At 42.9% G+C, this 23,278-nt stretch overlaps 2 protein-coding genes across 4 annotated transcripts; one reads left to right on the top strand and one right to left on the bottom strand.

The window, feature by feature from the left end:
* Positions 1-5,134: 5,134 nt before the first annotated feature.
* On the top strand, positions 5,135-12,832 carry LOC111962246 (interleukin-1 receptor-associated kinase 4). Of its 3 annotated transcripts, none has more exons than XM_023985189.2 (12): positions 5,135-5,248; positions 5,347-5,508; positions 5,671-5,816; positions 5,964-6,149; positions 6,507-6,667; positions 6,799-6,863; positions 7,207-7,321; positions 7,452-7,561; positions 7,697-7,883; positions 10,756-10,818; positions 11,179-11,337; positions 12,746-12,832. In XM_023985189.2, the coding sequence occupies exons 2-12, from the start codon at positions 5,348-5,350 to the stop codon at positions 12,755-12,757; spliced, it is 1,365 nt and encodes a 454-aa protein (XP_023840957.1). In that variant the 5' UTR covers positions 5,135-5,248; position 5,347; the 3' UTR covers positions 12,758-12,832. The 3 variants fall into 3 exon arrangements, with proteins under 3 accessions (XP_023840957.1, XP_023840956.1, XP_070299087.1); XM_023985188.2 differs by lacking the exon at positions 12,746-12,832 and adding an exon at positions 11,512-11,783; XM_070442986.1 differs by lacking the exons at positions 5,135-5,248; positions 5,347-5,508; positions 12,746-12,832 and adding an exon at positions 11,512-11,783 and having other exon boundaries at positions 5,610-5,816.
* Positions 12,539-22,905, bottom strand: LOC111962248 (twinfilin-1). The gene is given in 9 exon segments (XM_023985190.2): positions 12,539-12,887; positions 13,197-13,318; positions 13,518-13,668; positions 14,074-14,199; positions 16,502-16,606; positions 16,918-17,013; positions 20,885-21,063; positions 21,273-21,353; positions 22,796-22,905. Coding segments are annotated over 9 exon segments (1,053 nt in total). The 5' UTR covers positions 22,821-22,905; the 3' UTR covers positions 12,539-12,719.
* Positions 22,906-23,278: the final 373 nt, after the last annotated feature.

Here is a 23,278-nt window from a genome sequence, read left to right as displayed (position 1 = left end):
TGTTTTATCACTTCTTATCTGTAGCTGTTTATTTTGTTGCTCTAGGCCTTTTGGCTGATTGACATGAGATAAATACTAAAAGGCCTCGTGTGTCAGTTTCAAGTTTTTTTCAACTGATTTGCCTAGCCTTCTCTATGGCTAGTTTGTGCCCTCAGAGTAGTGAGGGTGTCAGCCAGGGAGGGAGTGTGTTCTTTTTTTCATGGTGACTCGCTTCAATGGACAGCTAATTTGGGATCTGAGCCAGAGYTTTTGGGGGAAATATGAGAGGCCAACCTCCCGCAATCATGCAGTGTCGGTGACCGCTCGACCGCAAAGACACCAGCGAGCTGCCATTCAAGACCCGGCTGGCTCAGAGCCATATGTTTCGAGAGTTAGGTCAACTTTTTGAATTTCGAATATTGTTCTAATTTAGTTTGTTTAAATATTCCCTATGTAATGTTAAGGATCTAACATGGCTGCCATAGAATGTTGTAGTGTCATGTACTGTAAATTCATCATAATGCAGACACTGCATTGGCATTGCATGGGTTTGGGCCGGGTAGATCATTCCTGGGATCATGCTGATGAGGTGTGTGTGTGTGTGTTTGTGCTTATATTTATCCTATTTCACACACTCACAGGTGTGTACTAATATGCATATATGAATTGGACATGTGTTTCTTGCATATCCCAACTTCCCCTGAGACGACCTCGGAGAGCGGGGTCACGGCCAGTGTCTGCCATTATCAACGGCAACCATGGAGAAATGAGGGTTAAGTGCCTTGCACATCAACAGATTTTTAACCTTGTTTGGTTTAACTGCGCCTTCGGTTACGTTTTACCCTAGGCTACCTGCTCTTTGTCTGTCTGTTTGTGTGTGTGTGTGTGTGTGTGTGTGTGTGTGTGTGTGTGTGTGTGTGTGTGTGTGTGTGTGTGTGTGTGTGTGTGTGTGTGTGTGTGTGTGTGTGTGTGTGTGTGTGTGTGTGTGTGTGTGTGTGTGTGTGTGTGTGTGTGTGTTGTGTGTGTGTGTGTGTGTGTGTTTTAGGCTTATATCCTTGTGGGGCCAGAAGTCCTAACAAGGATAGTAAAACATGGACAATTCTGACAAGTGGGAACATTTTGCAGGTCCCACAAGGGAAAATACTATTTTAGGTGTAGGGGTTAGGTTTACAATTAGGGTTAGGTTAAGGTTAGGATTAGGTTAAGGGAAACAGGGTTTTGAATGGGAATCAATTGTTTGATCCACGCAAGGATAGTAAACGTATGTATGTATGTATGTGTTGTGTGTGTGTGTGTGTGTGTGTGTGTGGTGTGTGTGTGTGGTGTGTGTGTGTGTGTGTGTGTGTGTGTGTGTGTGTGTGTGTGTGTGTGTGTATGTGTGTATGTGTGTATGTTGTTGTGTGTGTGTGTGTGTGTGTGTGTGTGTGTGTGTGTGTGTGGTGTGTGTGTGTGTGTGTTGTGTGTGTGTGTGTGTGTGTGTGTGTGTGTGTGTGTGTGTGTGTGTGTGTGTGTGTGTGTGTGTGTGGCGTAGGGGAGGAAGCACATCCACCGAAACAGCTGTTCCAGATGTTGCCCTGGACATGTCACAATCCAGGGCAGAGGAATGGGCCTGGGCTAGTGAGTTAACCTATCCCTGCTACCTTCCCAGGTAGTGGTAGTGTTGTGTTGCACAAAAACAGACTAGATGGTCCTTTGGGGTCATGTCAGACCGTATGTTCAACAGTCACAGCCATACAGAAAGGGCTGAGTAACTACACGAGCTGTCAGAAAGCTTTGGCTGCTTTGAGCTGGTCAACTATTCCGATGTCATTCTTTGTTCTCTGTATCGGTCTGCTGATCTAAATATGTAAAGGCCTTGTTCTTTTTGGTCAGCCAATGTTGCAGTACAGGTAGCATTTATGCAGGCCACTACTGCCCTCTATGTTTCCCCTTACTACTACAACAAGTAACACACTGTGAAGCTCTGCTGATAGGAACACGGCCTGTGTTACTCAAGGGCGTGTACAGTGTAATAGAATTATACAAAATCGACAATAAACTTTGATAGCGCACTAATAAAGCACTTTTTATGGACACAAAAAACTAAATAACAATGTTAAAATTTAAAATTTTCCTAATGGGCTTCCGAGTCCCTTTGCATTAAGAGAGTAGTAAAGCCACGATCAAAACAAGACAACTGAATGGTCTTCAGGTCATATATGGCAAATCATGTGTGTTACAGTATGTTGGTGCTTATAGTCGAGACACAGAGAGAGGGAGAGAGAGTGCGAAAGAAAGGAGGGAGAGAGAGACACACAGAGAAAAGGAGAGCGAGACCAAGAGAGAGCCTGAGAAGCCCCCCTTTACTGAGGACGTGAAATGTCTGTCAGTGGTCTGCCAAGCCGTTCATATAGCCAGACAGTCTTCATACCGACACACTGAGGCTCCTCTGTGGTTCTGACACTGTGCCCTATCCCCTGTCGCTCCTCTGTTGCTCCTCTGTTGCTCCTCTCTCTGAACAAGTGAGTGGCTCATTTACATTCTAAGATAAAGAACTTCTGATCCAGCCTATTAAACTGTTACATCGCCTGACAAGACTGCTGATTTGCCTACACAGCATATTAAAGCCGTTCGATTTCTCGTAAATGTATCTTTAAATCCCATGTTCTTAAAGGGATAGTTAGGGATTTTGACAATAAAGCCCTTTATACACTTCCCCAGAGTCAGTTGATCTCATGGACACCATTTTGTATGTCTCTGCGTCCAGTGTGAAGAAAGTTAGAAGTAGTTTCGCGAGCCAATGCTAACTAGCGCTAGTATCTATACGACAGAGTAGAGCATTATGGTTCTTCATTATTTTGTTCTATGCACTCTGCATGCTCTGTTCAAAAGGAGTGAGGTACCAGAAAAGGACTGATATCACAAGGTCTGTGTATGTGACAACATGTGCTCGCTAACCGTAACCTAGCAACCCTGGCAATGTGGTCCTGCACTGCCCCGGCACCGCAACAACCCACTTGTTTTTCACTCACGGAGGTCCTTCCATCACATMACTTATTATGACCACTTCCTACACGCACTGGGGTTCTCCCTGCTGATTTAACCTGCTCTGGCACTTCTCTCCTCTGCCCTTGTTCCTAATCAGCAGGGGGTTCCCCCAGTCTCTCTCCTCTCTCCCTAGAGTTTCCCCAGTCTCCTCCTCAGGCTTTTGGTCACTGTGCATTAGAACCCAGCTCTGGACCCATACTGAGTCCTCCTTCTCCCTCTCTGTTTCTCCCTCTCTATTTCTCCCTCTCTGTTTCTCCCTCTTGTTTTTCTATCTCTTTCTCTTTCCCTCTTTCTCCCTCCCTCTTTCCTTCCCTGTCTCCCTCTCCCTCTCTCATTCTGCACAAAGGAGAAACCAGAGCTGGCCTTGCTCCCTGCGTCTGTGACTCTGCGTGTGAACCGTGTGTGTGGTGGTGAGATCGTCCCAGTGAGGTTTGGGGAGGAACGCAGGAGACAATTAGGGACTTCAAAGGAGCCCTGTGTGCAGGTGTGAGGGCCGTCTGACACAGTGCTCTAATCTGAGGGCTGCTTGTCAGTTGCACGCCCCTGTCAAACATGGAACTCCTTTGAAGGTCTTTCAGGCACAATGCAGTATCTTTACGTTACAAACATTGCACATACATGCTTGCAACCCCCAGCTTGTGCACACGCATATGCAAGCAGGGCATGCAAGCAGGCACCAAGCAGGCACCAAGCAGGCACCAATCTCTGTGCCATAAGAAAACACACACACTTGAATAACTACACAGCGACAAGTGTTTATTTTTTTCAGGATAGTAAAAAATAGTATTTTTACTGGGGTAAACAAACACAGAACAATGAGCTCATAAACTTGCATTTTGTCAATGCCTCTATGAAAGAGACCCATATTTTTGGCCGCCGCTGATTAGTTAATGATTCTAATTATGTTCTTCTTTTTTTTAAATAGAAAAGCACATCAGTCGCCGCATCGGTCTCCATTGTTAATTCAGTCATCATGTGTGTTATAGTCGGTAGACATAATAAGTGCATTAGTAGTCTCTCTGAGTTGTCATAGAGATACTTATGGCCCCTATGGGAACAGAGACAAATACAGTGTTCATAACCGAGTGTCAATTGGTCCCTTACGCAGGCTTAGTAAACAGAGCTGAGCCTGCTGGTATTCCTCTCTCCTGGCAGAATGGGTACATAAATCTGACTTCGTAGGTGGCCATGGGTGGCCCTGTGGCCCCAGGGTCACAGTCAAGGTTGGCCTGACTCTTCTGATTGTACTTCCACATATCTAACCAACCACAGGGTTCATAACCAGGGTCCTACAGGCACTGAGTCTCTGAGTCACATGACCAGCACAACATCTCGTCTCGGTAGCCTAGTYGTTAGAGCGTTGGGCCAGTAACCAGCGTTGGGCCAGAATCCCCGACCTGACAAGGTAAAAATCTGTCGTTCTGAGCAAGGCAGCTAACCCACTGTTCCCCGGGCGCCGAAGACGTGGATGTCGATTATGGCAGCCCCCCGCACCTCTCTGGGTTAAATGCAGAAGACACATTTCAGTTGAAGGCATTCAGTTGTACAACTGACTAGGTATCCCCCTTTCCCCTTCCCTTACATATACAGGGTGGACCCTGGGCCTCTCCTTCCCTCTCAACCACACACCCAAACCAACCCACCCACAATCCCAGCCAGCCAGGCCACCAGCAGCATCAGCATGTGGAAATGATCATAGATCCTCATCAAACACACCCAGAGCAAATAGCAACTAGCAGGCCATAAACAGATCAGGTACTGCTGAGAGAGACAGAGAGAGAGAGAGAGAATATGATTCATTATTCTCACTGACTTCGAAAGAGCAATTAAATCTCTGGCTGCCAAAGCATGCACAGCATTCTGTCCTTGTTATTTCATCATAATTGTTGATGTATATGCGCCAGACCTCTAGACTTAATCACAACAGCATCTCGACTTGCATGCTTCCAACGGTATTCTCAGATATAGGAATGGGGAAGACTACTATTTGGTGGAGAAAAATAACAGAGCTTTTAAACTCCTTGGCAGATATAATTGTGTCTCCCACATTTCCCACAAGAGGGCACTGTTGTTAATCTACAATACATGCTACAGCGATGACAAAAGTGGAACCATGTCACGTGGTACATTTTTTACACTAGGGAAGTTGCTCAATCTCGGCAACAAAAAAAACATTTTTTAGGGTACTTCAATGAACAAGGAAATAGATATATAAAAAACGATTTCTAGATGCGTTACCGAGGTAAGCGCCATGGATGACAATTGTAACGCTTGCCTTTGAAGTGTTTCCTCATGATGGAAAAAAACTACTGTAGAACATGTGTGATCGTTCTTTTTCAGGATGAGCAACACAATAACATCGGCTACATTTATTCGAAACCTCAACTATGGGGTTCGACGAAAACTGTCTGACTTATTGGACCCTCAAGACAGCTGGAAAGACGTTATTGTTTCAATACATAAACCCACAGGGGAGCCGAGGTACTCTCAGCAACATCTAAGGTAACGTCAATGTGCCAATCAGCTACTTCTCTGACGGGAGTGATACCATTGCCATCATAACAAATTGTTACCTTCTATCAAGCCTGCGTGATATTTTGTAACATGTTTTGGGTTGTTTCCCTTTTCTACTGCTCTATTATTGAACAAACCTTCATATAACAGGCGATTTGAAGCAGTAGTTTTACAGGGAAGAAGTCCTACCATGGAGCTACTGAATGACTGGGGGACATCTAACAGCACCGTGGGAGAGTTAGTGGACATTCTGATGAGCCACAGGTTAATGGCTGCAGCCAGTATTATGCTACCAGGTTGGGTACTACAGTAGGCAATATGCATTAGATCAAGGACTTTCTACTATATTGACTGCCTGTTCATCTCTGGTCTGGCCTTCATGTGTGTATTTATTTCAACAGTGCCCCGTCATTATTTGTATCTAAATGCTATGTTTTACCCAGATGCAATCAACAACCCCCGTCCAGCAGTCCCCCAGCCACCCGATTCTCCCAGAGACAAAGAGATGGTAGGCAACAGCGATGCTGCAACAAGACCCCTGGGGAGGACAGAGGCACAGACAAAGGAACACCCACCACCAGACAGCACCTCAGAGCCACAGGAGGACCAGGAACCCAATGGCACTGCAGGTGCACTACTGTTGTATGACCTGCACATAAATGTGTTATAATCACTGGAGGTGTAATGAGTGTCCAGAACGTAGTGATACATGTGGTTATATAGATTCTATATAGATTAGCTTTATAGGTTATTTTACTTGCGGTTTAATGAGATACATATAGTGACAGGATACTGTTATAGATTGTGTTTAGTGAGATTAAATGTGTAAACTAGGCCAATTAAACAAATCGATTGAACCTATTCAGACGTGTGTGTCACAGTGCACACAACATCCAGTAGGTGGCAGCATATGTGCGGTGTTCAATAAACCATGATAACTGTACTAAGAATTATCCTCATAAACAGGTTTGTCCATTGATCCTTAGGATTTCTCAGGCTTTCTTTCCATGAGCTGAAGAAGATAACTGGTAATTTTGACGAGAGGCCAGTGAGTGACGGTGGGAGKAGACTTGGTGAGGGAGGCTTTGGAACGGTCTACAAAGGCCTCATCAATGGCAAACCTGTGGCAGTGAAGAAACTACACTCAGTAGGTGTTAATTGTTCTCTCTGGCACTAACACCTTATTGTTTGTTCAGTGTATGAGTCGAGTTGTTGTCCATATTTAATTATCCAGCACATTCTCAAAGGTGACTAAAACTTCTGTTACCGTCTTTTTAGATGGAAGACATCTCACTTGAAGAGCTGAGCGTTCAGTTCATTCAAGAGGTCCAAACTCTTATGGTGTAGGTGTTTATTTTCTGCTGGTCCGTTGTTGTTTTGTGAGGAGTCCTTGTACGCTAGCTGACCTGCTGTGCGACCACTTCATTACAGCCCTAATTCATTAATAGAAGCAATAGCTTGCGTGTGCTCAATATCTCCATCGGACCATACGTCTACCTCATATGTCTCCGCTAATACAAATCAACAGAGAAATGTCCTGAGCGACCTATCTTAGAGCGAGACTTTACTTAGGAACTCTGCAGAGATTGGTTTTTAGATTGAGTAGATTGGATTTACCTTCGACTGTCTTTAAAGTTGAAAGAACAGGCTACTGTTTGCCTGATAGGAGCCCTCTTATTTTCACAGGTTGAAACATGAAAACCTAGTAGACATGGTTGGCTTTTCACGTGATGGCCATCACCCCTGTTTGGTGTATGCTTACATGTCCAATGGTTCATTGCTAGATCGTCTGGCTTGCTTGGTAAGCATACATATCCGCCTGGCGTCTCCCTTTACTTTATTTATACAGAACCATTGAGATAAAAATAGATTTAGCAAGAGAGACCTTTTACAGGTACTTTGTCTTTGTGAATATATTTATTTCATTGTAGGATGGTAGCCCTCCTCTTTCCTGGCACAGGAGATGTTTGATCGCTGTGGGAACAGCCAGAGGCTTAGAGTATTTGCACAGCAACCACCATGTCCACAGAGATGTCAAGAGGTAACTGTGGACAATTTCTATAATGCATTTCCCATGGCACTTTATCATATTTTAGACATTTTAATCATGGACGGACAACCTTGTCATATCAGTCTCAATGTTATTAATGAGTGCTAAATCATTTCTATCTGGCAGTGGTAATATTTTGCTGGATGAATTGCTTGTGCCGAAGATCTCCGATTTTGGGCTGACCCGAGCCTCAGCCACGCGATCGTCAGCGACAGTGATGACAGAGAGGATTGTGGGTACAACAGCATACATGGCAAACGAGGCACTCAGGGGCGAGATCACTCCCAAATCTGACATCTACAGTTTTGGAGTGGTGAGTTGTTCTTTACAGCTACACAAATGTATGGAACTAACACAATGCACAGACGTTATACAATACAGTGTGAAATCCACACCGCATTGATTTGATGATTATCTTAGCGACACCACATGACAATTGCAATTGACCCTTCGCTAAGCCCCGCCCCAGAATTTTGGGCAACCAATGGATAGCAACTGTCGCCAAGTCCGACGCCTCGCATGAAAGCCAGTGAGGGCTATGGCAAAATAGTTTTCTTCAAAAAAATGTATGTTTAAATGGAGTGTTTTTCCAAATCTGAAATTATACTTTTGTTACATTGTTTGCTAGCTCAGCTGGTTAGCTAGCTCTGTCTCATTGACCACCACACGTTGCTAATGCTAGCTAGCCACTTAATATAACTTGTTTTTTCAAAATGTAGTCAAGCTGTTGACAAYGTTATAGATACGGATTTTTAATTGAAATAATAATTGTGTCCTTCAAACTTTGCTTTCATTAAAGAATCCTCCATTTGCAGCWATTACAGCCTTGCAGCCTTTMGCATTCTAGTTGTKKATTTMTTGAGGTAAWCTGAAGACATTTCACCCCATGCATCCTGAAGCAKCTCRCACAAGTTGGATTGYCTTGATGGGCACTTCTTACGGTCAAGCTGCTCCCACAACAGCTCAATAGGGTWGAGATCCGGTGACTGTGCTGGCCACTCCATTATAAACAGAATACCAGCTGACTGCTTCTTCCCTAAATAGTTATTGCATAGTTGGGAGCTGTTCTTTGGGTCATTGTCCTGTTGTAGGAGGAAATTGGCTCCAATTAAGCGTCGTCCACAGGGTATGGCATGGCGTTGCAAAATGGAGTGATAGCCTTCCTTCTTCAAGATCCCTTTTACCCTGTACAAATCTCCCACTTTACCACCACCAAATCACCCCCAGCGTCAAGCACTCCTCCAGCCTCTTTTAATTTTTCTTCTTTGTGATCCGAACACCTCAAATTTAGATGTGTCTGTCCATAACACTTTTTTCCAATCTTCCTCTGTCCAGTGTCTGTGTTCTTTTGCCCGTCTTAATCTTTTCTTTTTATTGGCCAGTCTGAGATATGGCTTTTTCTTTGCAACTCTGCCTAGAAGGCCAGCATCCCGGAATCGTCTCTTCACTGTTGATGTTGAGACTGGTGTTTTGTGGGTACTATTTAATGAAGCTGCCAGTTGAGGACTTGTGAGGCGTCTGTTTCTCAAACTAGACACTCTAATGTACTTGTCATCTTGCTCAGTTGTGCACCAGGGCCTCCCACTTCTCTTTCTATTCTGGTTAGAGCCAGTTTGCGCTGTTCTGTGAAGGGAGTAGTACACAGCGTTGTACGAGATCTTCAGTTTCTTGGCAATTTCTCACATGGAATAGCCTTCATTTCTCAGAACAAGAATAGACTGATGAGTTTCAGAAGAAACTTATTTGTTTCTGGCCATTTTGAGCCTGTAATCGAACCCACAAATGCTGATGCTCCAGATACTCAACTAATCTAGAAAAGGACAGTTGTATTGCTTCTTTAATGAGCACAACAGTTTTCAGCTGTGCTAACATAATTGCAAAAGGGTTTTCTAATGATCAATTAGCCTTTTAAAATGATAAACTTGGATTAGCTAACACAACTTCCCATTGGAACACAGGAGTGATGGTTGCTGATAATGGGCCTCTGTACGCCTATGTAGATATTCCATAAAAAATCTGCCGTTTCCAGCTACAATAGTCATTTACAACATTAACAATGTCTACACTGTATTTCTGATCAGATGTTATTTTAATGGACAAAAATATTTGCTTTTCTTACAAAAATAAGGACATTTCTAAGTGACCCCAAACTTTTGAACGGTAGTGTATGTTAGCTAGTTAAGTTAGCAATGTTATGAATACAACTCCCTTCTGTTGTCGACATCAGGATACCATTTCAGAGCACTAGTTAGCTCCAACAAGTGGTTATAGCGTTGACTGCATGCTGACAGTGAATTCAGAGCCATTCAGTGGCTACCTACACTACAAACATCATTTTACCAGGTTCCCATGAAGCAATTATAATGACAGTCCACCATAACATACCCAAGAGTTTCCTGATTAGGAAGGGGTAGTCTGTGTTTAATTTCATTGTGTTTTAGAAACACAGTTTGAGATCATTGTTAGGGGATTTCGCCAGTGGTTGAATAGGGAATTGGGCTGCCCAGGAAAATGTTGTCCGAGGTTGTAACAGTAACCAAGAGGTGCTTAGCGATGGGTCAATTTTGGCAGCACCTCATGTGGCTACACCACTCCATTATGACAAACAGGTAAAGTGTTAGAGTTTTGCCTTTCTCACCATCACTTTAAAGACCTAAATAGAGCCTAGAAGATACAGTGACAAGAATATTGAATTTATTGAGAAGCTGCAACGTAAGTAAAACTRATGAAACGGAATTGTCAGTTCAGCAGTTTACCTCAGTGCCAGACTCCAAAAACTACTGACACACACATAATTATCGSACCCTTAAGTCAGAATCATGCACCTTTGTCAGTCTACCAGCCAATCAATTTCACATTGAAATATCATTAAGGTTGCTCCACAATGATACATTAAAAAACATGTTGGCAAATGTTGATTTAGGCTAATAATGGAAAGTGTGGGAACAGTACTGTATGACATAAATGACCTTCTCTAATGTCAGCAGTCTAATATGAGCTCAGGTCATCTGTGTGTTGAACTGGTTGAACCTGGTCATAAACCAACAGCTACTGTCTTGTGTTCAGCCTGACAGCCCTGGGAACAGTATCTTCGATACAGCATACTTTATTATTAGTGGAGAGTTATAGAGGCCTGTTGTTAGCTAGAGCCAAGTGGTTCATCTTAAGGTTTCTGTCATCTACAGGTGTTGCTAGAAATATTGTCTGGACTCCCGCCAGTCGATGAAAACCGTGATCCCAAGTTCCTGGTGAGCAAAGCAGCACAATGGAATCTTTCTCTATACTCTTCAGACTTCACCATCCCCCAATACAGTACACATGAATGCATGTTATCTAAAGAAAAGGATTTACTATACAGTATCAATCAAAAAGCCAGTTATTTATGCAGCAAATACTTACTAACTTTCTACTCTTTGCTCCCTGTGGAACATAAGGCCACATTTGTACATTATAGATGGCAGTGCTTTATTTCTCTTGTCTGTCAGTGTAGTTACCACTGCAGGCAGTGGCTGATGGCTGTATGTGTTTCAGCTGTTTGTTACGACTGTTATCATTTGTTATGACTTATGATTTTTTATGGCTATTATGATTTGTTATGGCTGTCATAGATGGAGATGAAAGACGAGATTGACGAGGAGGAGATGGCCCTGGAGGACTTTGTGGACAAGAAGATGARAGACTGGGACCTGCCATTGGTGGAGAGGACCTACTTCTTAGCGAGCGACTGTCTCAGTGACAAGAAGAACAAACGGCCACTGATGGAAGAGGTGTGTGATGCCATTACAGTTGGTATCTCTTTAGTTTACAGTACTGTTTCCACTGGTATACAGTAGCAATGGGTACTTTGTGGTGCTTAGCTGTTAGTGATCAACACAATCGCTTACTAGCTGGGAGCCAATGCTTACGGTCTATATCACACTGAAATGTCAATATTTTAATAGGTCCTGACACAGCTTGAAGATGTTGTCAAAAGCATTTCACTGGAACAGCTGGGACCCCAGAGTGAAGCATAGACAACAGGAAGAACGACTATCCCGCACTCATTTTCCTTAAGTTTACTTTGCTGAAGAAAAGGACCAAACATGTTACACCAGTCTTTTGTATTTTTTGCCAAAATAATGAATATATTTTCCATCTTTGTTGAATTGCTTGATATGTACTGTAAGTATATCATCGGACAAGTGGCTGTAAAAAATAAAATAAATATAGGCCATTCAGTGTGTGATTTAAATATTTTTATTTTCCTTTAAAAAAATAAACAACTTAAGACCAAACATGACACTTCTCATGAGAAGGTATTCCCTTGTCCAAATATGAGGTGTTAAACTAGTGGTTTGCCTTACGATAATCCGTAGACAAGTGACTGTGGCAGAAACAAATTCCATTTGATATCCCAGTCTCTGGGACTCACCCTGCATGCACACCATATGCAACTTAGCTTCCTCTGAAGGAGTAATCTGAGATGTATCAATACTCGAAGCCCCTGTTGTCTGTCACTTGACCCTCGTTGACACTATAGATAGACGAACAGTACAGACGAGACCTTTAAATCACATGTATGTACAGCACTTGCATAGAAAAGTACATTTCTCAGCAGATGTGTTTTATGTAAACCACAATTATATCAAAAAGAATTTCCAATATAAAAAATAAACTGCACTATTAAAATTAAGAATGATGTGAGCAAATATGACATTTTTGTGGGGGTGGGGTTAGACCTCTTCATAGCTGTGCACACATAGCGATGGAAACGTTTGTCTCAACTTTGGGGACAGGAAACACACAAATTGACCTACTGTAAGAGGAATGCAAGCATGTGAACAACTCATGGAGGGTTCGTCACAAATTCACATTAGTTGCACTAGCATATTTTTGTCTCAGCAACAAGTGTAAAAACCTTCCCTACTCAACTTGTTCTAACTTCTATGATAGCTCAGTAAAATACGTTGCGAATGAAAGAAGTTACGCCCTCATAGAACCTTCAATTTGACAGGCTACAAACGGATATTCTCAAGTGTGTGTCTCAGCTAAGTTGTCCTTTGGTGTGCATAGTTCAGTCTCTGGATGGGCTTTAAGGTTGCGTCAAATAAGCTTTCCCTCCATGATCACTTGGAATGTTCCATTATGGAGCGTGGGGGGTGATGTTCGTTTAGTCATCCTCTTCTCCATCTCCAGGTGGTCTGGTGATGCGGTGTCCGCCCCTCTTCCCGGCAGGTCCCTTGGGCTTGGCGAAGGCCTGCTTGTGTGCATGCTGCTTGGGATGGACCTCCTCATACAGGAAATCACCAGTCAGCTCATCCCCATTGTCTATCTCCAGCTGTGGACAGTCAAACACATGAATAGTGAGGAGTTGGACTGTTATAACAAAACCAGGGTTGAAGTCAATTCAGGAAGTAAACTGAAATTCAAATTCCAAATTGAAACACTGAGGAACATTGGAATAGGAGTGTCAATATACTTCATGAATTTAAATGTGATTATCCCCAAACCTGAACCTACTGATACTTTCCTGAACCCTATGAAAGACCCTCTCCAAATAAACACAGGAACACCTTTAAATGTTACTAACACTTTGTATTGGTTGTGTTACAATTCTAATAAAATAGCTTGGCCTTTTGGTCCTTACCTTCTTCAAAATGTCAATTTGCATGTTATTTTCAACCAAGTCCACCAGGGGATTTTTACAGCTAGAATAGAGCATCCTCTCTTTGATGCTACACTTGTACCCCGGCATGGAATAAATGAACACTGCAGAAGAGAAAACAACAATGGAAGATGTCCCATCCCAATCAAGAGATATACAACTTTGTGAAATATAAAAAAGAGATTAACTTCAGTGAAATATGAAAGATTTAAGTCATGACCGCTTGGTGTCTTAAGTTGCTTACAATTCTGTTGTTCCTCTGTGAAAAAAAATTACGTAACAATTTATTTTTTATTTTTTTACCAGTGGACTCCAGGTAGTCTCCCTCYTGGGAATGTTTGTAGCGGAAGAAGTGATAGCGTGCCGACTCAGTGGGGATCCTCTTGGGCAGATCTTTCACCTCGGTCGGTTCAGTGTTAGACAACCTAATGAGCTCGTTGGGAAAGTCGATTTCCTATTGAAATGAAACTATTATGAATTAACCAGATATGACAGTTGGAAAATTACCCTCTAATAAAAGTGTCATTTCAGTTGTGTGATTTATCGAATAGCTCTTTTGAAAACCTGCTCATTATGACTTTAGAGAAAGAGGAGCGAGAACCAGGCAGTGCCAGCTCAAAGTGTCACAATTATGCCTTTGTCCCCAAATCTGATCTTGTGACACCAGACCTTGAATTTCAATGAGGAGAGTTGACAATGATGCCTTGGTCAAAAAGAGAACCACATTGTACTGTTCAATAAAACTCCCGACTCCAAAATTCCTTTGTCATTCTGAAGAGAATCCTGAGTATAAAGAAGGAACAGAACTTGTTCTTAACGGACTCACCTGGAAAAGCGACAGAGGGGGAGAAGGACTTACAAGTTGTACGTAGTTGACTCGTTTGTCCCTGAATCTTTCGAGCGCCTCGACAGCGTCTCCATGTATGGGGAAGGCCACTCCCTGCAGTGTCTGCTGCTTGGTATCCACACTGATGTCAGTCTGCACCTGAACACACAGCACAGAGACAACTATTTACAGTTTTGTTCAATTGCTTCGGTGCAATTTTCACAACTCTTAATACAAAACTCAAAACAGACAGTCAAAAAAGTAGTTTCAAAACTCTACGCACATTTTCAATTGACTAAGTACAACACACAAAATCATAGTCACTTTTTCACACAACTTAAAATCAGTGTTATCTATAAACATGTTTCACATTGCAAAGCTTGTTCATATAAAGTGATTGCCTTTCACAATGCAATGCTCACTCTCACATGATTCTCTTCTCATTTGTTAAAATACGTTTTAGTATTACTTAATCCGACTACTCCTATAGATTTTAAAACTGGTCTACTACATATTTTGAGAACTACATCATGAAAATGTCTGTAAAGTAGAAACATAAAGTATGATATATACTGAACTACTATAATGATGACTAGACTGACTTTACTTCAAAGCAAGTTTTAAAAATCTGATATTGATCAGAGATGGRCACTGTCCAATGAATTATGGTGCTCACTGTATCTTGCTTCTTTTGCTATTGGATTAACTGGTTGAAAACAACAATGTTGTGTTTTGGTGATTAAATCAATGTTCATGGTATTTCCCGGTAAACTTATATTTTGGATCAATGGTTATGTGGTYAAAGATGTCTTCAAAACACTGTACTAAGAGTTTAGAAAATTCACCACACTTGTGAAAACAGCACAAAAGCGACTGAAAGTAGAACAACTGTACCATAGTCGACACGCAGCCCACTAGTGGTAACCCAAGTGGTTCAATCAATATTATCATTCTCATTTAACCAGGAAGTCCCTTAGAGATCATAAGATCTCTTTCCTAAGGAAGACGAGGCCACCTTAAAATTAATATCAAGCAAATACCAGGCAAAATGATCTAGAACATTCATCCCCTCTCAGATTCTCCACATTGGGGATAATGACTCATGTGGCTGATATTTCTATATCTGGGCGGGAGAGACTGGAGGGATGAGGCACTTCTTCTGAATCACCTGAAAGACTGGAAATGGATTATACTGATGGATGGCCTCTATTTTTAGTGCTCTGTTTGTTCTCTTTGAATGAACGGCTGTCGGTTGTGTACACATGATTGAGCAGCAGATGCGGTGCACCCACCTCATGTACCAAAAGGATTGTGGGTTTTATCCAACTACTTAGTCAAGGCAGTCTCTCTCTCGCTCTCCAGGCACATTTCAAAGCCACTTTGCTCCCACACAGATTAATGTTGGTATTATCTTCCTTCAACAACTGGGAGAAATGCGACCCTTACTTCCTGTTTTCTCCCTTCTAGCTTTTTACTGGCTGTATTTAGGAGCGTGACGGACTGCTTCTCAGACTAATTCCTTTTATGGAGTTGGAGACAAGTCTTGTGACAGACAGGGTGAACTCTGCACAGCAATAATGTTGTTCCCTCTTTAAAGAACACTCGCCGTGGTTTGAGTTGAGGCTGAGATTTTCAAGATAGACACACTTATTTTTGGTTAATCACATTTTATAAATCGAAACGTCAGACAAAAGCGCACTTAACTAGCATCGTCATCATTAGTGGCAAGTAAAGCATTGGGCTATCACATAGCAGTGTACCCCCAATCTTATCAGTGGAGCCAAGCACAGGCACAGTGGTGTGACCTTGACCAAGTGCTCTCCCATGCAGAATCAATGCAAAGTATTGAATGATCATTCATCATCAACATTCAAGGGTGGCCCCTCATATAGGCTGACGAACAACATTTTAGTGCAAGACCTGTGCTTCAGTGAGACAACATCTATGCTTACAATGCATCATGACATTTCTGTCAAAAACAACCCATTTATAAACCTATGAGTCTTGACCCATACGGGACTAATATTCATATATCTGCCAACATCCTGCAGTTCCAACGCATCAGCACCTTTCCAGTGACTCTACGTGCCAGGTCGGCATTATGCACAGCTGTATTGCTGACATTGTGGTCTACGGGGGGGAAGGTATCACCAGCCGCCATTAACATTCAACACTGTGTCTTTTGGATTGAACACAATGAAAAGCAGATGCTACGGGTTGATTGTGCAGGGGCTCTCTCTGTGAATTGTCCTGAGTGGTCAGAACCACTCATTTCATCAGCTTTAACTTCCTTCCATATTAAGGCAGGTTTGCCTACAATACATGTCTTAGTTGAAAGAAAAGGCTTGAATCCACACCCATTTAACACTTTAAACCAACACAACGACTTTTACACAGAATGACTTTTAAACATCACAGGAAGTGTGAAGAGCGTTCTCTCTGTGTGAGTGTGTGCGCGTACCTCACTGAGTTTGATCCGCCTCAGTTCCTCCTCGGCAGCAGTGAGTGGTAGTGGTGCTGCCTCGGCCACCAGGTACTTCTGGTAGCCCCTCAAAGACATATCCTCCTGGGGGAGCGGGGACCACGTACCAGTTAGCCGTCTACATACACAACTACTATTCACGTACAATACATATTTGACAATACTCGACCCTCCATCTTATATATGTGTGATAATGTGAATGCCAAATTACTGACGAGCTTTTTAAAGCAATCGCATACTGGAACGTTCTTCAATGTTTACGCCTCCGCTTGAGCAAGGGGAAAAAAACGACACCTCCAATTACAATAACCGTTGAGTGGCAAAGCAGACGGCAAATCAGCTCCTCGGAGTAAGAGGCTTTCACAAGCCAATCTCACACAGATAATCTAACCAACCTTTGTGGTGCCGAAGAGCTCATCTTTGATAAGTCCTCCGCCAAATTCTTTCTTCACTGTGGCCCTGGTAGCAGCYTATAACATCTTATGTCGCACCTGTTTGAAATAGAATGCGTTAGTGAATACACCAAGGGGTACTGGAAAAGCAGTCTCTTAACATGCATCTATTCCATCCCCTTTCTATTTCATCAATGAATTGCAGTGATTTTACTCATCGTTCAAACACAACTCTTTATTCTTTTCTTGCCAACTCAACACATGCTTCCCTTCTTTTTCCAGAGGATAGCTAACTGTGCCTGGATAAGCACCAGATAAACACAGCCCATTTGGGATGTTCCAGTCTTAGAACATGTGCTTTGTGGTGTTTTGAAACTTCTGCAGATTTCCAGACACGCCTGGACCCGTGGCACGCCGCCTCCGGATAGCGGGTAGGAATGTCGAGCCCTGCCCGGTCTGTTAGAATAGGATGCTATGCTAGTCTATACACTCTCTCTACCACAGTCAAAAGAAGGCCAYTCACATTTATCCTCCTGTCCCTGCAACATTCCTCAGTCTTAATTGGACCACTTCATTCAATCAGGTAGAGCTCAATTTCTTTCATTCTCTGTTGTTGGGTTCTGAGAATATGAAATATACTTATTCATGTCACTGAGGGAGTGCTGAGGTTTAGAGGGTCTACACCAGAAGTGAATGGTTATAGGAGGAAGGTKTATAGTGTGTGCAACTAATTGAATGCAGCTTTATTGACCGTCTAGGAAYAAGCTTTTAAAGTGTCCGTTGAGTTTATTACCCTGAGAATGAGAACCAAGTCATTACATCAATTTGCAACAGTTGTGATGTTACCTGCATAAAGAGCAGGCCAAAAGCTAAAATGTCCCATTTGCACTACACTACAGCACAAACTACACATAGGCTAACAAACAGTTGAGCACTAATGGCTGGAATGACCAAGTATGCTATTTTGTGTCTTTTTTTGTTGTTGTTGTTGCTGATTTGAACCACCATTTCATATGACCMKAWATYACTTCTGGACATCAGAACAGCAATCACTAACCTCAATTTGATTMAAGTTTTCTACTCACAACGAGTCAGCAACACAGGACATACTGCTCACTCCGGTCCAGGCCCTAATCCCCGAGACTCGGGAAGAGAAGGCACCGTGACAAAACTACGTTGYCGAGTAGATAAACCGCCTCTACCCGCGGTTCTATTGGCGAACGTACAATCACTGGAGAACAAACTGGACGAGCTCCGTTTGAGACTATCCTATCGACGGGACCTGAAGAACTGTAATATCCTATGTTTCTCGGAGTCGTGGCTGAACAGTGACATGGATAATATACATCTAGCTGGTTTTTCTATGCATCGGCAGGACAAAACGGCAGTGTCGGGTAAGCTCAAAGGGGACGTGTGTGTCTCTTTGATAACAACAGCTGTAATATTAAGGAAGTCTCAAGGTTCTGCTCGCCTGAGTTAGAACACCTCATGATAAACTATAGACCATACTATTTACTAAGAGTTTATCTATATTTTTCGTAGCTGTCTATTTACCGCCACAAACCGAGGCCGGGTAACTAATACCGCACTCAACGAGTTGTATAGGGCCATAAGCAAACAAGAAAATGCTCATCCAGAGGCGGCGCTCCTAGTGGCCYGAGATTTTAATACAGGAAACTGAAATCCAGCATGTCACATGTGCAACTAGAGGTGAAAACTCAAAATCATCTTTAATCCACCATAACTATATCCCAACTCCTGACAGGAAATACCYGTGACATGACCAATAAGAAAGTGGTCAAATGAAGCATATGCTAAGCTACAGGACTGTTTCGCTAGCACAGACTKAAATATGTTCCTGATTCATCCGATGCATTGAATTCACCACGTCAGTCACCGGCTTCATGAATAAGTGCATTAAGGAGGTGCCAGAAGGATTACAGGGACGTGTAGTCCGAGCATGCGCTGACCAACTGGCAAGTGTCATGGCTCACATCAACACCTTTATCCCAGAAACCCTAGACCCACTCCATTTTGCATTCCGCCCCAACAGATCCACAGATGACACAATCTCTATTGCACTCCACACTGCCCTTTCCCACCTGGACCAAAGGAACACCTACATGAGAARGCTTTACATTAACTACAGCTCAGTGTTCAACACCTTAGTGTCCACAAAGCTCATCACTAAGCTAAGGACCCGGGGACTAAACACCTCCCTCTGCAACTGGATCCTGGACTTCCTGACGGGCCGCCCCCAGGTGGTAAGGGTAGGTAAAAACAAATCTGCCACGCTGATCCTTAAGACGGGGGCCCCTRAGGGGTGCGTGCTCAGTCCCCTCCTGTTCTCCTCGTTCACCCATGACTGCATGGCCAAGCACGACTCCAACACCATCATTAAGTTTGTTAAGGACATAACAGTGGTAGGCCTGATCACCGACAACGATGAGATCGCCTATAGGTAGGTCAGAGACCTGGCCGTGTGGTGCCAGGATAACAACCTCTTCCTCAATGTGATCAAGACAAAGGAGATGATCGTGGACTACAGGTAAAGGAGGGCCGAGCACGCCCCCATTGTCATCGACGGGGCTGTAGTTGAACAGGTTGAGAGTTTCAAGTTCCTTGATGTCACTAACGAACGGACATGGTCCAAACACACCAAGACAGCTGTGAAGAGGGCACGACAATGCCTATTCCCCCACAGGAATAGGTCCTCAAAAAATGTTATACAGCTGCACCATCGAGAGCATCCTGACTGGTTGCATCCACAAGGCACTAGAGGGTAGTGCGTATGTCCCAGTACATTACTGGGGCCAAGCTTCCTGCCATCCAGGACCTCTATACCAGGCGGTGTCAGAGGAAGGCCCTAAAAATTGCCAAGCATAGTCACTTTACCTCTACCTACATGTACATATTACCTCAACTAACCGGTGCCCCCGCACATTGACTCTGTACCGGTACCCCCTGTATATAGCCTCATTACTGTTATTTTATTGTTGCTCTTTAATAATTCTCTTTTTCTTGTTTACTTCAGTTAATTTAGTAAATACTTTAACACTTATTTTTTCTTAAAACTGTATTGTTGGATAAGGGCTTGTAAGTAATAATTTCACTGTAAGGTCTACACCTGCTGTATTCGGCGCATGTGACAAATACAATTTGATTTGGTCTTGACTGGCCGCATCACCGCTTGGAATGGCAACTGCTTGGCATCTGACCGCAAAGTGCTACAGAGGGTAGTGTGTAAGGCCCAATACATTACTGGGGCCAAGCTCTCTGCCATCCAGGACCTCTATACCAGACGGTGTCAGAGGAAGGCCCTACATATGGTCAAAGACTCCAGCCACCCAAGTCATAGACTGTTCTCTCTGCTACCGCACGGCAAGCGGTACCAATGCACCAAGGCTGGAACAAACAGGACACTGAACAGCTCCTACCCCCAAGCCATGACTGCTAAATAGTAAAATAGTTAATCAAATAGCTACCCGGGCTATCCGTATTAACCCTTTTTGCACTAACCTTTTTTACTCATCACATACGCTGCTGCTAATGTTTATGATCCATCCTGTTGCCTAGTCATTTGATTCCTAGTTATATGCACATATCTACCTCAATTACCTCGACTCGGTACTGGTACCCGGTGTATACAGCCAAGTTATTGTTAATTATTACGTTATTACTTTTCTATTATTTCTTTATTATTTTCTTTCTATCTGCATTGTTGGGAAGGGCCCATAAATAACTATTTCACTGTTAGTCTACACCTGTTGTTTACGAAGCATGTGACAAATAATATATTTTTTTGATAAGTAAGCTATTCTACACAAAATAAATCTGCTGAGAGGCTGCGTTGTGACTGTGAGCATGTAAAGGGAGACCTGTGTCATTGACACGACTGTGCCACATAATTTGCAGAGGGAACTTATGTTAACAGGGAAGTTGARGTCTCTGTGTCAGGTGAGTTGCTTACAGGAGAATGGTCAGGTGACCAGGCCAGGAAGATCCACTCATAGCCCTGGTTGTTGGAGGAGTCCAGTCGGTACAGGATATAAGACGGCAGGTGGTCCTCTAGTAGAGGCAGGACTAACGAGTCGTACTCTTGGTCCCATGTCTTTGATGCTTGCCTGGTCACGCCCAAAGCAAGTTGCTCTGCAACACAAATTCAGTAGTTGCGCATTCAAAGTGAAAACGTAATATTGGTGTATTAAATCTGTTGGGCTTTCCTAAATCATGGTAACTGTTTTTACTTCTAAAAAGGATCTGAAACATAGGCCTACCCTTGAAAGAAACAACCTTCGTGACAAACTTTAGATCTGTTTATTTATGATCAAATTGGTGGAAAAATAAACACTTCTTACCATCCTCAATCACAATCTTTAGGAGTCGATATTGTTTTCCACTCCTTGCACTGGCAAAGACATCCTTCACATCGTTACCAGCTGGAAAAACAGATGTTAAGTGGGTTTGTTTCTTGCATTATGGGAAGAAGCCTCTACTGAAATCTAGGACACCATCCTAGTACTGGCCTATCCCTCACATAAGCCCATACAGAGAACGTAGGATGCAACGCAGGATGAATGCAAACGAACATAAGCAATCTCCTTCCCCAAAGGGTTAAGCCGATCACAGATTGGATCACACCACTAATATTTAGATGGATGTTGTCAAGGTTACCATATACAACTGTTTTGTGAATAGGATCCTCATGCACCCATGTTGTGAAAACTACATTAACGTTGCAGACAACGCCATCTAACATTACCTGTTTAAGTAGCCTATCACTTGCATAAATAATTCAATAACTGTGCAAATGAAAATGCACAAATATTGATACACTATATATATATATATATAAAAGTATGTGGACACCCCTTCAAATTAGTGGATTGGACTATTTCAGCCACACCCGTTGCTGACAGATGTATAAAATCGAGAACACTGCCATGCAATCTCCATAAACAAACATTGGCAGTAGAAAGGCTTTACTGAAGAGCTCAGTGAATTTCAACGTGGCACCGTCATAGGATGTTCGTCAAACGTCTGCTCGAGCTGCCTCGATCAACTGTAAGTGCTGTTATTGTGAAGTTGAAACATCTAGGAGCAACAACGGCTCAGCCGTGAATAGGTAGGCCACACAAGCTCACAGAAAAGGTCCTCKGAGTGCTGAAGCGTGTAAAAATCGTCACCTTTGGGATGAAATGGAATGCCGACTGCGAGCCAGGCCTAATCGCCTAACATCAGTGCCTGACCTCACTAACTCTCGTGGATGAATGGAAGCAAGTCCCCGCAGCAACGTTCCAACATCTAGTGGAAAGCCTTCCCAGAAGAGTGGAGGCTGTTATAGCAGCAAAGGAGYGACCAACTCCATATTAATTCCCATGATTTTGGAATCAGATGTGTGATGAGCAGGTGTCCACATGCACTACATGACCAAAAGCATCTTTCATTGGGTTGAAAGCCTTCAGATAATTTGGTGTAGGCCGTGAGTGAGCTCATTTTCTATATGTCTGATAGGTTCAGGTTGCGGCTGTCTGATCCATTTTAKATTTGAACGCCAACTGTTTCAATGAAGGCGTTGCCCGAGCCAAAATGACCAGCGTGAAAAACATGTTTATTTTTTCGCTTGAGTAGAGGCAGGAGCAGATATGGCTGGCCATTGTTTTTGGACATATTGCTACTGCTACTACTTCTTAGCAGAGAATCAAATCAATAATCACAGATAGCTCGCTTCCGTTAACTGGCTAGCTACAGTCGCTACTTACAGGAATCCGCACTTCAAATGAGCTTGCTCTAACATCGATTAAAAACAGATTTTCAATTGAGATATACACAGTTCAAACATGCCAAAAAAGCAACAACAGAATGTAACTGAAATAGCTACCCTGTATGCCCGTTTGGTGGGACATTTTGTCTTTTTATCGTAAGAAAGGAAGATGAAGGAGAGAACCAAGCCAGGGTAAGGAAGTAGGAAGCTGACTAAAGTAACTTCATATGTCGTCATCATCAGCATGGTCACGTGGTTCAACATGTCACGATAAGAAATAAACACATGAATGAATTATTACGTTCCTGCATTATTCAAATGACAACAAAACATATATATATACGATACTTCGACCTCATGATTCAGGAAGTCTGATCGTTTTCTATACACTGGAACGGACGAGCTAGTTATTTTATAGGCTACAGTCTAGCTTGAGGGTCATGTCACATTTGTTACATTGTATCCATTCCAGTCTAGACTGAACTGTAACATCTGATCTGCAGCGTTACATCGGCAGTGTTACATTTGTAACTTTTGCAATGTATCCTATTGTTTGCGATGCAATGCTTCCGAATAACACAACCAATGTTCAGATTTCCG

The sequence above is a fragment of the Salvelinus sp. IW2-2015 genome, linkage group LG4q.1:29 (genome assembly GCF_002910315.2).
Source record: "Salvelinus sp. IW2-2015 linkage group LG4q.1:29, ASM291031v2, whole genome shotgun sequence".
Taxonomy (NCBI): Eukaryota; Metazoa; Chordata; class Actinopteri; order Salmoniformes; family Salmonidae; genus Salvelinus; species Salvelinus sp. IW2-2015.
The sequence above is the reverse complement of the archived record's forward strand: the minus strand, read 5'-3'. Positions and strand labels throughout refer to the sequence as shown.